At 57.5% G+C, this 13,564-nt stretch overlaps 2 protein-coding genes across 2 annotated transcripts; one reads left to right on the forward strand and one right to left on the reverse strand.

The window, feature by feature from the left end:
- The first annotated feature begins 702 nt into the window (after positions 1-702).
- On the forward strand, positions 703-2,384 carry CLDN4 (claudin 4). The gene has a single exon (XM_045460081.1). The coding sequence runs from the start codon at positions 948-950 to the stop codon at positions 1,575-1,577; it is 630 nt and encodes a 209-aa protein (XP_045316037.1). The 5' UTR covers positions 703-947; the 3' UTR covers positions 1,578-2,384.
- Positions 2,385-3,261: 877 nt separating this feature from the next.
- On the reverse strand, positions 3,262-7,196 carry METTL27 (methyltransferase like 27). The gene is given in 7 exon segments (XM_045460080.1): positions 3,262-3,535; positions 3,537-3,657; positions 5,502-5,594; positions 5,827-5,962; positions 6,176-6,304; positions 6,732-6,858; positions 7,114-7,196. Coding segments are annotated over 6 exon segments (729 nt in total). The 5' UTR covers positions 6,855-6,858; positions 7,114-7,196; the 3' UTR covers positions 3,262-3,408.
- Between the last annotated feature and the right edge of the window lie 6,368 nt (positions 7,197-13,564).

The raw sequence follows: 13,564 nt of genomic DNA on the forward strand, positions 1-13,564 counted from the left end.
CAGGCTGCAGCCCCAGGAGGAGGTGACCGGAACTCTCCTGGTAGGGGGCAGGAGTGGGGGGGGGGGCAGGTTTCCCTCTCTCTTCTCCTCTGGCAGGGCTGGGAAGCCTGGTGGTGGTAAGAGGGGGGACAGCAAGTAACAGACCCAGGGGTCCTGGCTCCCCAGCCCCTCGTTCCCCAAACTGCCCTTGTCGAGCCAACACCAAAAACGCGGGTGAGGCAAGTGGGTGGATGGTGAGAATGGGAACAGTAGTGATCAGGCCAGTGGGGAAGAGATATGGACAGGACTACAGTAATTGGGGTGGGGATTTTATCCTCAGACCCCCTCCCTGAGGGTCTCCACCCCATCTGCCCACCCAAGCCTGGAAGGAGGGAGCCCTGAGGTGTGGAGATCCTGTCTTTGGGACCCGAACCCGGCTGGGCGTGGCTGCCCCACGGGTCCAGGTGCCTGTGGACTGTAACTCAGTGTCGATCTCCAGATTGACCTCAGCAAGGGCCTGGGGGCGGGGGTGGGGGGGTGGGGAGAGGGCAGTTTCCCCTGAGACTGGCTCTCCAGGATCCTGACTCAGGGGCCCAGGGTTGAGGCCTTGAAGGGCCTTTGTTGGCCCTGACTCTGGAATCCAGAGAAACTGGTCAGGGGAAGTCCCCAGGGACAGAAACCCCTCCCTCTGCTCCCCACCCCCGCCACGAGCCATATAACTGCTCCAGTCTCCAGTCTCCTGTCAGACTGGAGACAGGAACTGGTCCGGTCACACTCACTGTGCTGGTGCTTCTGACTCTGGAGAGATAAGGAGCTGAGCCGACCGTCTCGTCTCTGCCTCTGCACTCGCAGTGAAAGTCTTCCCTCTAGTCGCTGAGGGTCTGTCCTCAGCGCTTGGATTCCTACAGCCCCCCGGGGCCGGATCCCCACAGCCTTCCAGGTCCTAGACCCCCGGCAGACGCCCAGCCATGGCCTCCATGGGACTACAGGTGATGGGCATCGCGCTGGCCGTGCTGGGCTGGCTGGGCGCCATACTGAGCTGCGCGCTGCCCATGTGGCGCGTGACGGCCTTCATCGGCAGCAACATCGTCACGTCGCAGACCATCTGGGAGGGCCTGTGGATGAACTGCGTGGTGCAGAGCACCGGCCAGATGCAGTGCAAGGTATACGACTCGCTGCTGGCGCTGCCCCAGGACCTGCAGGCGGCCCGCGCCCTCATGGTCGTCTGCATCATCCTGGCCGTGCTGGGCGTGCTGCTGTCCGTGGTGGGCGGCAAGTGCACCAACTGTGTGGAGGACGAGAGCGCCAAGGCCAAGACCATGATCGTGGCGGGCGTGGTGTTCATTCTGGCCGGCCTGCTGGTAATGGTGCCGGTGTCCTGGACGGCCAACAACATCATCCGGGACTTCTACAACCCACTGGTGGCCTCCGGCCAGAAGCGGGAGATGGGTGCCTCTCTGTACGTCGGCTGGGCCGCCTCGGGTCTGCTGCTCCTCGGGGGGGCCCTGCTGTGCTGCAATTGCCCACCGCGCACCGACAAGCCCTACTCGGCCAAGTACTCTGCCGCCCGCTCCGCCCCGGCCAGCAACTACGTGTAAGGTGCCGCCACTCAGCTCTGTCTCCGGGCTTTGCTTCTCCCTGGACTGAAGGCGCAGCCCGTGCCCCCGGGGATGTTCCTGCCACGGGCCGCAGGCTGCACAAGCAGGGACTGAGCCAGGCCACCGGCCGGCAGCCCCTTCCGGCCCCCTCGGACACCTACCCAGAGCCTCCTCTCCGCCAGCAAGGATGGATGGACAGAAAGAGACTCCTGTGCTGCCCTCCTCTGGCCCCGGGGACACAGGAGAGGGGGTGGAAGTAACAGGGTGCGGCGGAGGGGGGAGCTGGCTCCTGCCGGTCAGGAGAGCATGGCCCTGAATTTGCTTGGGCTCTGCCTCCGCGGGTGTCCGGCCCACTCCTGTGTTGGCCGTGAGGATGGCTGGCGCCTCGCTCCCCCACCTGCCCGTGGAGCAGAGTTGACACAGAGTTGACAGACGGGTTTAGAGGGGAGGGGTGAAGGCGCTACAAACTGGTTTGGGTGGTGGTGGGGGAGGAGACCGCGGAGGCTGCCCAGGCTGCCTGCACCCCTCCCTTCCCCCACCCTGCAGCCTCAGGGCTCTGCCTCAGCGGCCTGGGCAGGAGGACCCCAGCCTCTTGTGACCGGTCACGCCTGGATTCGCCACCCCTGCCAAGGTCGTTGGGCATCCTGGGAAGAGCAGGGGGAACGGTCTTTCTCTGGCCTTCATTCCCAGGAAGTCCTGGACCTTTTTTTCCCTGCCTCCTCTCTGGTTTCTGTTTTGTAACTTAATATCTGTTTGTCATGGTAATTACTATAATTTTCTACAATAAATGGGACCTGTGCACAGGAAGACCATATCGTTTCTGATTTCAGCCGTGAAGGTGGGCAGGGGAGGGCTAGAAGCCTGGGCAGGGGTGAGGGAGGAGTACGACCGCTGTGTGGTGGTCAACACAAGAACACTTAAAAAAACCACAACAACCTGGTTTCGAGGAACTGTGACAAATCAGAGCTGGCCCTCACCTTGGGAATCACCTCGCTCAAGCCCTTCGTTTGCTGGAAGGTCAAGGCGATCATAGGAAACGCACTGCTGAAGTGCTGGGGACCCCAGGGGGGAGGCCACATGAGAACACTCAGCCCTGGGGGGTGGGCCACCTGCCCTCTATCCATCTTTGCCCCAGCTCTGTCCGAACCTGGGCATCCAGGTTGGTCTGCTCACCCTCCAGGTCCCACGTCCTGGCCTTGGCCCAGGCTGTTTCCTGCTGTGGGTCTAGAATGTCCTTTTTGCCTTTCTCCACCCCTCGGAATCCTGCTTGTCCTGAAGGCCAGGCTTCAGTCTTCCTCCCTAACGAGCCTTCCCACAGTCTCTGTGTGGAGGAATTATCATTAGTCCTGATCATACCCCCAAGGCCCGGGGGTCACTGAACCCTTTCACCGGGCAGACACGCCCTGAGCTCAGCTTTCCGGCTCCTTTAGAGATGAGGAAACTGAATCCTGGCCATGTGAAGGTACTTGGCCAAGGCCAGAGGCACGGGCATGAGTTTCCTGTCCTCGAGTTAGCGTGAGAGGGCCCAACCACGGGAGGTGTCAGGAAGTTACATCTGTGGCCCTGTCGGGGCTGGCTCAGGGGCGGCCTGGGGTGGGGGCCTTCTCTGTTCCATCTCTTCTCACTTCTGTCCTTCTCAGGGACGGATGTCAGTTTCCTGGGGAAGAGACTCACAGAGCCAGAGTCCTGCTACCCCTCCTGGGGCTCATTTAATGGGCAAGGTTGGCTCAGGGGCCCCATTTTACAGATGAAGCAGAGGAGGCCCAAGGACGGGCCTGGAGGAGACCTGGATGAGAGGGTCAGAGGCCAGCTGGGGGCTGAGGACTGGGCCTCACTCCCTCCACCTGGGCCCCCTCCTGCTTTCGGTACAGGTAGACGATGCCAGAGATGAAGCCATCGCTGTCAGAAGTTCTGGGCACCACCTCAAGCTCGGATGTGGCCAGTTCCCACTGGTCCACAGGCCAGGCCACTAGGCGTTCCCACGCCCCGGCCTGCTCCAGCCTGTCCAGGGTAGCCTCCAGGGCCTCCTTGTAGTGAAGGTTGGACGGGTTGGTCCGGGTGGTCAGACACACCAGCCCCCCTAGGGAGAGACGGGGGCAGGAGTTGGGGGGGGGGGGAAAGAGGTGAGTGGGGGAGGGGCAGGAGCCCTGGTTCCAGGCTCTAGGCCCACCCCTTCCGGGAAAGGTTATCTTTCCTGCTCTTCCCTCAAGGGCATACATTCTCCCCACCACCGCCACCCCCCCCATCCCCCCCCCCCCACCGCCAGCCTTTTCCTATCTCCATGCCTTTGCTGCTCACTGTTCCCGCCTCAAGGAATACCCTTCTGCGTTTTCAGCCTCCTATACCAACTTCCAGGCTCACACGTCCTTTACGCTGGGAACTCTTGGCTTAATCCCCTGGACAGAGGGGACTCCCTCCTCAGTGCTCACCCAGCCCCTCTGCCGGAGGATGTGGTGTGTCTGGATGCACGGGAAGGAAGCACTTGGGACCTTGGGTAAGTCCCAACACCTCTCTGAGCTGCAGTTTCCCAGCTTACAGAGTGGGGCTCGTTTCCGGGTCTCACAGGAAGGACCACATTAAGCGCCGGCGGAATGAATGAGTGACATATCCTTTCTGGTGTTCCCTAGACACCTATAGTGTGCCCAGTGCGGGCTCAGATACGTGTAGAAGAGGCCAGTGTCTGGAAGGCTTCCTGGAGGAAGCGGGGAGGAGAAGCCGGGCCCTGCAGGGTGGGTGGCTGGGGCTCCGTGAGAGGAAAGGCTCCGAAGCAGGGGAGCCTGTGACAGGGGTGCAGCAGACGGGGCTCTAGCCAGCTCAGGGGCCTGACAAGCGCGGGCGGGGCTGGTTATGCCAATGGGGGTTTCCTGTTCTCTTGAGCCCCACCACTACCTCTCTCTCTGACCCCATCGAAGACCCTGCTCCCTGAGGCTGAAGCCTGCCCAGACCTGCCCAGGCTTAGCCACAGGCCCGGCTCCTGGCAGTGGAGGCGAGGGGGACAGGGAGAGGATGTGGCCTTGCTGCCACAGGCCCACTTTGGGGCTTCCTGAGCCCATCCTGCAGCCAAGTCAGGGCCTCAGCATCTGCCTGCTCAGTCCCCCATGCTCCTTTCTGCCTCTGACTCCCCGTGGCTGTCTTCCTGACCTGTTTTGGCCTGTGGCTGTGTTCCTGTGCCCACTGCCGTCAGCACCGCCCCCCCCCCCCCGGCCTGTCCCCCGGAAATGCCTCTCTTCCCTGAATTCTCAGAGTGTGTGCCCTGGTCCTTTTCCCCACGCCCCTTCCTAGGGTGCAGTGGGGTGCAGTGGGTTGGTGATCGAAGCCCAGAGGGCAGGGTGCGTACCCCCCCTCCAGAGCAGAGGCCAGCGTGGGACAAGGCACACAGTGGGAGCACAGTAAACACAATCCTTAGCTGCACATCAACCCACGGGTGGAGGTTGCAAAAAGTGCTCACGTCTATCATCTCACCTGAGCAGCCCATTTCACAGATGAGGAAACTGAGACCAGGAAAGAGCAAGAGACTCACCTGACAGTTGTCAGTGAGTTCGTGAGGGAGCTGGAAGACGAGGGAACTGAACTGAGCCCCTACTGTGTGCCAGGACTGGAGCAAAGGCCTCAGACACGTCTTTTCACTCAGTGCTCACTGTGATCCATTGGGGAAGGGGCTCGGTCACCACTCAGAGGCGAGGAAACAGAGCCAGGGGGAGTGGAGCTGCCCAGTGGACAAGAGGGCAAGCTGGCTACCGGTCTGCCCTGCCTGCTTGCCTGGGTCTGTTGATGGTGGCAGCTGGTGGCTGGGAAGCTAGGCTAGGCTGTGTGACCCTGGGCAGGACCCTGCCCCTTGCTTAGCCTGAGACATTCAGAGGTTAGTGTCTGTGGGTGTGCGGGAGGGAAGGCATTCACGTGGGGTTGGATGGGCCTGCTCCTCACCTGGCTTGGTAACTCGCAGAAGCTCAGGTATCGCACTGCAGGGCACCTGGCCATCGCTGAGGGCACCCACCATCAGTACCGCATCGAAGGCCCCTGTGTGGAGTGTGGGGTCTGTCTTTGGTGTGGCCTCATGATACCCAGATGACATCAGATCACGGGGTAGAGGGCTCAGAGAGAGGGGCTCGCAGGGGCTCAGAGAGGGTCCCGGTGGGGGTTCATGGGGCTCAGTGTGGGCGGGGGCTTGTGAAGGGCTCAGCAAGGAGGATGGAGGCTGGACAAGAGAAGGGCACTCACTGTCAAGGTGCCTGGGTGGGAAGGGAAGTACCTTCAGAACTGGGCAGAGGCTCCTGGCCCAGGACGCAGAGGCTGAGATTCTGGTAGAGGCCACGGGCTCGGGCCCGTTCCAGCATCCCTGGGCTCCCATCCACCCCATGCAGCTGGAGGAAGCCCCGAGCCTGCAGCTAAGGTGGGGGGACTCAGTCACAGTTCACACCTGCCATCTCCCAGCTGGGTCCCTGCACCTGGGGAGGGCAGCAGGCTCCGCAGTAAATGTAGTCCACGTGTTTGGGACCGGTGAGTCTGAGCAGGGAGGCAGAGTTCTGGGGCCAGGGGTGGGAGGAAATTTGAGCGAGTGGGGAGTTGAAGAGAGGACAGGGGATGTGGGGAGGCCTCACCTCAGCAGCCACCAGGCCGGTGCCACAGGCCACATCCAGGATCAGGGCAGCATGGGGTGGGCCCGGAAGGGCTTGGGTAAGGCAGTCTACTGCAAGGCGGGGGGCGCGGTACTGCAGGGCGGCCACATCCTGGGGACAGAGTACTGAGCTGACCGGCGCCCCGTGCCCCAGTGTTTGGGTGACCTCTGTGTAGGGTGGTCTAGGAATCAAACAGGCCAAGCTGTGTGTGTGTGTGTGTGTGTGTGTGTGTGTGTGTGTGCGCGCGCGCGCATGCTTATTGGCACCTCCTCCAGGTGCAGTCCCAGGGTAGAGAGGTCTTGTTTCCTGATTTTTCAAGGGGCTGCCAATATGGAAACATGGGGCTGGTCAGAGGGCAGAGCTACTGTGGATGAGCCGAAGAGGGGGCCAGTCCTTGGGGAGGCAGGACTGCCGGGTCTCACCTCATTCTCACAAGCCACCCTGGGATGATGCAAAGCTAATTATTCCCTCTTTAGAGATAGCAAAGTTGAGGCTGGGCAAGCAAGAGGAGAGAGGGGAAGGAGCGTGGCCAGTTTACCTGGTCATAGTCTGGAGCCCAGCGGTCATAGAAGTGCAGCTTGTGGCCCAGGTCGGTGATGCCATGTGATGCCCCCACCCGGGCCCGTACTTCGGACAGGCTCCCGCCCTCCTCCTGCGCCATCCTCCTGTGGGGACACAGCCTTGGTGTCCGAGGGGCACTGCAATTTCTCCCATTCCCACCCCTCCCACCCAATCCCATTTCACAGGCGGTGACACTGAACACACAGAGGGCGAGACTGTAACACCTGGAGTTCAGGGCTTGGGGGAGGGGTGCTCCCTGTGGCCGGAGGGAGGACATGACCCTACCTCCCCACTCTTTAAGCGGTGAGCTGGCGTCCTGGACCTAAGGGTCTTTAAGCAGGTAAAGGGTCAGAACTCACCGCCAATCGGACTCTCCCGCGGTGCTTAGAGCCGGAACTCGGGGCGGGGCCTGTACGGCGAGCCGGGCCCCGCCCCCACCTCCCTGGATGATTGGCTTTCCTCTATGAGAAAGTACCCAATCAAAGGAAAGCGCTGGCAGCCGCCCCCGCTACCAGCCAATGAGCTCAAAGTTCTTGGCCTCTCTCTAGCCGGGGGAGATACAGACTTTCCGAAGCGTTTTCAGGGTATCCGCGTTTAGGAGCATCTCTGTGCCCTCCGGGCTCTCGATGTCCTTCATTAGGAAGTGAGAGCTTCTGAAATCTTAGGGGGAAGAGGGGGGCCTAGGTCTGTGCTGACAGCTCAGAGCCTGGAGCCTTCTTCAGCTTCTGTGTCTCCCTCTCTCTGCCCCTCCCCCCTCTCAAAAATAAATAAACCTTAAAAAAATTAAAAAAAAAAAAGGGGGAGGGGGTGCCCAGGATCAGCCTTCATTTTTAGAACGGTCCCCACGGCCTGGGCAACGCTATCCTGTAGAACTTTCTGTGGTAATGGAAATATTCTATACTGTACGCTTTTCAATACAGTAGCTACATGTGGCATTGAGCATTTGAAATGTGGCTAGTGCAGGGGCGCCTGGGTGGCTCAGTCGGTTGAGCGTCCGACTTCGGCTCAGGTCACGATCTCGCGGTCCGTGAGTTCGAGCCCCGCGTCGGGCTCTGGGCTGATGGCTCAGAGCCTGGAGCCTGCTTCCGATTCTGTGTCTCCCTCTCTCTCTGCCCCTCCCCCGTTCATGCTTTGTCTCTCTCTGTCTCAAAAATAATTAAACGTTAAAAATTTTTTTTTTTGAAATGTGGCTAGTGCTACTGAGGAACTGAATTTTGAGTTTTATTTTGTCTTAGTAATTTAAATAGCCATCTGTGGCTAGTGGCCTCCGTTTTGGACAGCGCGGAGATCCTTGCTACTCAAAGTATGGTCCCAAAACTTGCATCCTCTGCTCCAGCATCTTTAGCTCTGGTTGCTCCAGGGGACCCCCTTAGGGGAGGTTTTTAGAAATGCAAATTCTTGAGCCCCATTCCACACCAATAGAATGAGAATCAGATTGCGGGTTGCGGGGGGAGGGGGCCTGGGAGGGGCCCAGAAATCTACTTTTTTTTTTTTTTTTATTTATTTATTTTTAGAGAGAGGGCACTTGGGTGGCTCAGTGGGTTGAGTGTCTTGACTTTGGCTCAGGTCATGATCTCACAGCTCATAGGTTCAAGCTCAGTGTCGGCTCTGTACTGACAGCTTGGAGCCTGGAAACTGTTTTGGATTCTGTGTCTCTGTCTCTCTCTGCCCCTCCTCCTCTCGTATTCTGCCTCTCTCAAAAAGAAATAAGCGTTAAAAAATTTAAATGACAAAAGAAGAAAAGATATCTTGAGAGAGAGAAAGAGAAAGTGGGGGAAGGGCAGAGGGAGACAGAGAGAGAGAGAGGGAGAGAGAATCTCAAGCAGGCTCCGCACTCTCAGCACAGAGCCTGACTTGGGGCTCAAACTCATGAGCAGTGAGATCATGACCTGAGCTGAAATCAGGTCAGACACTTAATGGACTGAACCACCAAGGCGCCCCCAGAAATCTACTTTAAACAAACTCTCCAGCTGATTTCTATGCAGCTGAAGTTTCAGAAGCACTAGCCTAGAGGACCCTTGGGGATCAGAGTTTGGACAGGTGGAGTTTGGGAGTTTGTTACAGGTGTCCAGGAGGGAGGTGATGGTAGCATGAACTTGGGTAGCGGTCATGGCTGTGGAGAGGAGTGGATGAAGGTCAGAGATGTTTAGGCGGTCGAAGCAGCAGGGCTTTGGTGATTGAGAGCACGTGGCCTGGGGAAGTGAGTCGTTGGGAGTTGAGACTTCGGGTTGATGATGGTGCCATTCACAGCCAGGGAAGCCCGGGAGGAGGAGCAGGTTTGGGGGCAAAGAGGATATTAACCGCTTGGAGTTGTTGAGTTTGAGGGGTCTACGTGAAGATGTCCAGGAGGATGTTTAATGCCAGAGTCTTGAGCTCAGGAGACAGGACAGGCTGGAGACAGATTCAGGGTCACAAGTATAGCCAGTGATTGAGGCAGCCAATAATGGTGGGATGTGCAGGGAGAGATAAGAAAGGATGAGAAGAGAAGGATGGAACCGGAGGACCCCTAACCCTTCAGGGTGGAAGAGGAGTATCTAGGAGAGCTGGAGAAAACCCAGAGAAGTTGGGAAGGATGCCAAGAACAAAAGAGTCTCAAAGAGATGAGGAATGGCCAACACTGAGACGTGTCGAGAGGTGGCGTAAAATGAGGCTTCGGAAGTGAGCCCTGGATATAGGGATGTGGAGGTCTTTGGGGGCCGAGGGAGACCCTGACAGCATACACCGGTGGCCAAATTTACCACCTCTCCCTGAGTTCGACAACGTGCCCCAGGCTCCCTTGTATGTTGGCGTGTCCGTGTGGTTGAATTCCGGCCGATAGAAGGCAGATGTCGGTAAAGTGCTTTATTTCCAGACCTGGACCATAAACGCTTCCTATCCGATCCTCCATGGAACAGGGTCCAGGCGCCCAGAGGAGAGTGGGGGCTGCCAGACGACGGAGTCGGGGACCCTAAATGATTGTGTATAGCACAATCCACCTCCCCCATCCACCTGCACGGGACTGTAACATGAACAAGAAACCCACTTCGTTGTGTTGAGCCACGATTTCAGGATTGTCCGTTACAATAACGTCATTTCCCTTCGTTGACACGGTGACCTTGGCAAGAGCAGTTTTGGGGGAGTGGAGGCAGGGGAGGAAACCCAGATGTCAGCTGTCACCAAATCTGTTTTAGTCCAACGGTGTCCGGTGAACGTGTCGTGAGTCCGTTGTGCTCAGCTGACAGAACAGAACACGTGCGAAGCTGCAGCCAAAACACAGAGAGATTTACAAGACTCGTGCAGAAAGCTGAGACTGGGCAGTCGGGTCAGAGGCTCACTTATGCCATCAGCGACCCAGGCTCTTGTCATCTTCCTTCTCTGCCACCTTTTGCACGGAGGCCTTTGCGCTCCTGACTGTCACCTCGTCATGGCTGCTGCACCTCCCAACAGGACAGGATGAAGGGGAAAGGGCAAAACGCTAGGCCAGCTCAGACTATTCATCATCACAAAAGCTTTATTGGAAGCCCAGGGCCCGGAGTTCTTCATCCCATTGGCCAGTTTGGGTCACATCGTCACCCCAGAGTGGTCACTAGCAGGTGAGTCGGGAGGGGGAGATTGGGGGTGGGGACTGGCTCAGTCATCGGACAGCGTGGGCCTCATCTCTATAGCCTCATGTTTCATTCAGGCCAATAAATATTTATTGTGCACCTAATGTTTATCGGGCCCTGGGCAGGGCACCGGAGTCACAGGGGTGAGTCAGAAACAGCCCCCACTCTACCCCGGTCCAGCAGGGTGGGGGAGATGGGTGTCTTCTCCTGTTCGGGCTCTGGGCACTGTCTCCTCAGTATCTGTGTTCAGGCTTTTCCTTCTAAGCACCCCTCCCACCCCCCACCACTGGGTGTCCAGGGCCACTCCTTTGTCTGGAGTTAACGTAGGTGGGCACTATGGGGTTGAAAGATGTCGTCACGAGGAATGTCCCCTTAGGTAAAAAGGTGGTCCTGTTGGACCATCAGAGGGTGGCCTGGGTGGCTCCATGACAGAAGCTGGGGAGGCCCTGGGGGGCCAGCATATCTGTCCCCACAGCCCCTCGGTATCTCCACTCGGTGGTACCCCACTTGTTGGAGGGGGCTGTGTGGTTTGTGGGCACCAACATGGCTTCTATAGCAATGGCTCCTAGGCTGTGATGGAGAATGAGACTTGCCATGCGGGGTACTGGTGGGGGCTCCCAGGCTTGGATCCCAGGCCTGACCGGCTTCTCTCCCCAGAGCCCACTCCATTCCTTCCCTTCCAGAGCCTGGGAAATTGTCCCAGCCTCAGGGCAGGAGGCCCTTCTCTGATGCATCAACTGTTTTTGCTCCCTGTCATAAGCCCCCTTAAGTCCAACGCTTTGGAACTCCAAAGCCTTTCCTGTGCCTTTTGCTGATAATGACCCTCCCCTGGAGCAGTGGACACCATCCAGACCGCCCCCCAAAACTAGTCTGGGGTGAAAAGCAGGAGTTCATGTTTCAAAACTATTGTCTAACCTCACAGATGTACAAGCCGGAGGCCAAGGGCTGCAGGTGGCTGAGGACTGGGGGGTGGGGGGGGGCGGGGGGAGGTCATCCTGTGGCCAGAGTGGGCAGCGGGAAAGGGTCAAGCGGACAAGGGTGAGGCCACGTTAGGCCAAGATGGCCCACACACAAGACATGGTGGTCGATGCCAATGGGCAAGAGCTCTGGGGGAAGGCATGGCTTTCGGGGGCCAGGCGTGGGAGGGTGGGAGGTACGCACGCATGAGGCCATGGGGGTCAGTCGGGATGCTTCCGGACACAAGTGTCAGAAATGCAACTCGGGGAAAGGAGGGAGAGGGGGACGGGCTGCTGATACAAGGTGCGTGTGCTTACGTGTGCACCTGCGTCTGATGCGCGGGAGCATCCGCCGGGGTGAGGCTGGCGTGTGCAGGGGCCCAGGCCACAGGGGGCCCGGCCACCAGGCTGGGACTGGCTCTCTAACCCTGCATGGGCCGTGAGGAGTTACAGTGTCAGACCTTCATTTTTACAAAGACGCCCAGAAGGCAGTGTGGGGAGTGGACTGGGCAGACTCAGGTGCCCAGGGGCAAGAGCTGGAGGCCTGAACAACTATGGGGTCTGCAGGTGGGGGGGGGGGGGGTTGGGAGGGGGGTGGGGACAAAAGAGCAACCTCTCTTCCTTTTGGTTTCCTGTCTCCTTTCCTGCCTCTTCACTTCTCTCTCCTCTTCCTTCTCAAGTAGGAGAGCGCCCCACCCCTCAGTCCTGGGCCTTTTTTTTTTTTTGGTCTCTATCTGCACCCACTTTCGAGATGATCTCATTTTGTCCCGTGGTTTTAAATACTATTTATACGCCAGCGAGTCCCAAAGAGGTGACTCCCAAGTCCTGACTCTCCCCTGAACTCTGGACTCTGAGTCCCTGCTATCTCCCCTTGGAGGCCACGGGCTTCTGTCTGGCATCGTGCCCAAACCCAGCTTTCCTTGTCCCCACTCCCAAACCTGCCCCTCCTTGTCCTCCTTCTTCGCGTCTTCCGGAACCACTGTGCACCCAGGGGCGAAGCCCAAGCCATTATTCCCCCATCCCACATTCTGTCTTCGGCAAACGCTATTACCTCTCCCTTCCGCCTCTGCCACTCTGGTCCCGTTTACTCCTTCCCTCTCAGCCAGACCCCTTGTGCAGCCTCCTCACTGGGCTCCCTGCCTCCCCTCTGCCCCCCACCCACAGTCCATTTTCCTCATAGTAGCCAGCCAGGTGGTATCGATTATTGTTTGTAAAATTTTTATGGAAAATTCCAAACACACAAAAGAAGAGATTGGCACGACGATCCCCATGTATTTTGTTCGTCCCTCAGTTTTGATAGCTAACAAAATATGCCCAACCAGAGTGATGTTTTCACAGTATGAACTTGATGAGCTCACTCCCCTGCTTAAGGCCTAAATTCCAAATTCTTTACCATCCTCCTCCCTAACCTTTCTCCTCACTCCACTGTCCTAGCCTCTGCTGCTCCTGGAACATGCCGTGGTTACCTCAGGACATTTGCACTGCTATTTTGGGGTCTGGATCATCCTTCTTTCAGATCTCTGCGTGACTGGCTTGCTCTCAACTTTCACGTATCCGCTACCCGGAATGAACAAACATTAGCATTTTGTCATTATTGCTTCAGAATATGTGAATGTAGAAAAAGAGAGCATTATAGATGAAGGTGAGATTTCCTCTGAATTCCTCTCTCCCCGCTCTGCTGCCCCAGGGACCCAGCTACCACCCTGAATGGGCGGGACCTTCTGGGTCTTGTTTTTGTATTTTTACTACACATGTCCGGAACAACATAATATTGCTAGTGGGTTTGAGAAAATTCATATGAATGCCATCATTTTATAGTGATTACTCTGTGACTTCCCCCTTTTCATCACTTAACACTACGTTTTTGAGACCCTTCCACGTTGGTGTATACAGATCTCATTCATTGTCACCACCGCTTAGTCATCTCTCAAACAGATCCATCCAATTCATTTCCATTTCCCTATTGATGGGAAAAGATGCTGCCGCAAATAGCCTTGCACATGTTCCTTTGTTCACAAATGAATACTTCTGGAAGGAGTGCTTTACAAAATGGGGCTTGCAGCCCAGTAGGGGGTAAGGAAAACAATTCAGTTCCTTGTGAAATGGATCGAATAGAGAACGCACACTGCATGTAGTAAGGGCAATTACTGTCTTGTGAACTCATTTCGGTTTCACATGCGTGTGCAACGGGCAGCGGCAGATAACATCTTTCTTACCACGGGTGGCCCCCTGAGTCTGCGAAACAAACGCAACTGCCAGGTCAGGACGCG

The sequence above is a fragment of the Leopardus geoffroyi genome, chromosome E3 (assembly GCF_018350155.1).
Source record: "Leopardus geoffroyi isolate Oge1 chromosome E3, O.geoffroyi_Oge1_pat1.0, whole genome shotgun sequence".
NCBI lineage: Eukaryota > Metazoa > Chordata > Mammalia > Carnivora > Felidae > Leopardus > Leopardus geoffroyi.

Bases quoted from the DNA above. Each gene is read 5' to 3' on its own strand.
- CLDN4 (XM_045460081.1), top strand. From the start codon at position 948: ATGGCCTCCATGGGACTACAGGTGATGGGCATCGCGCTGGCCGTGCTG.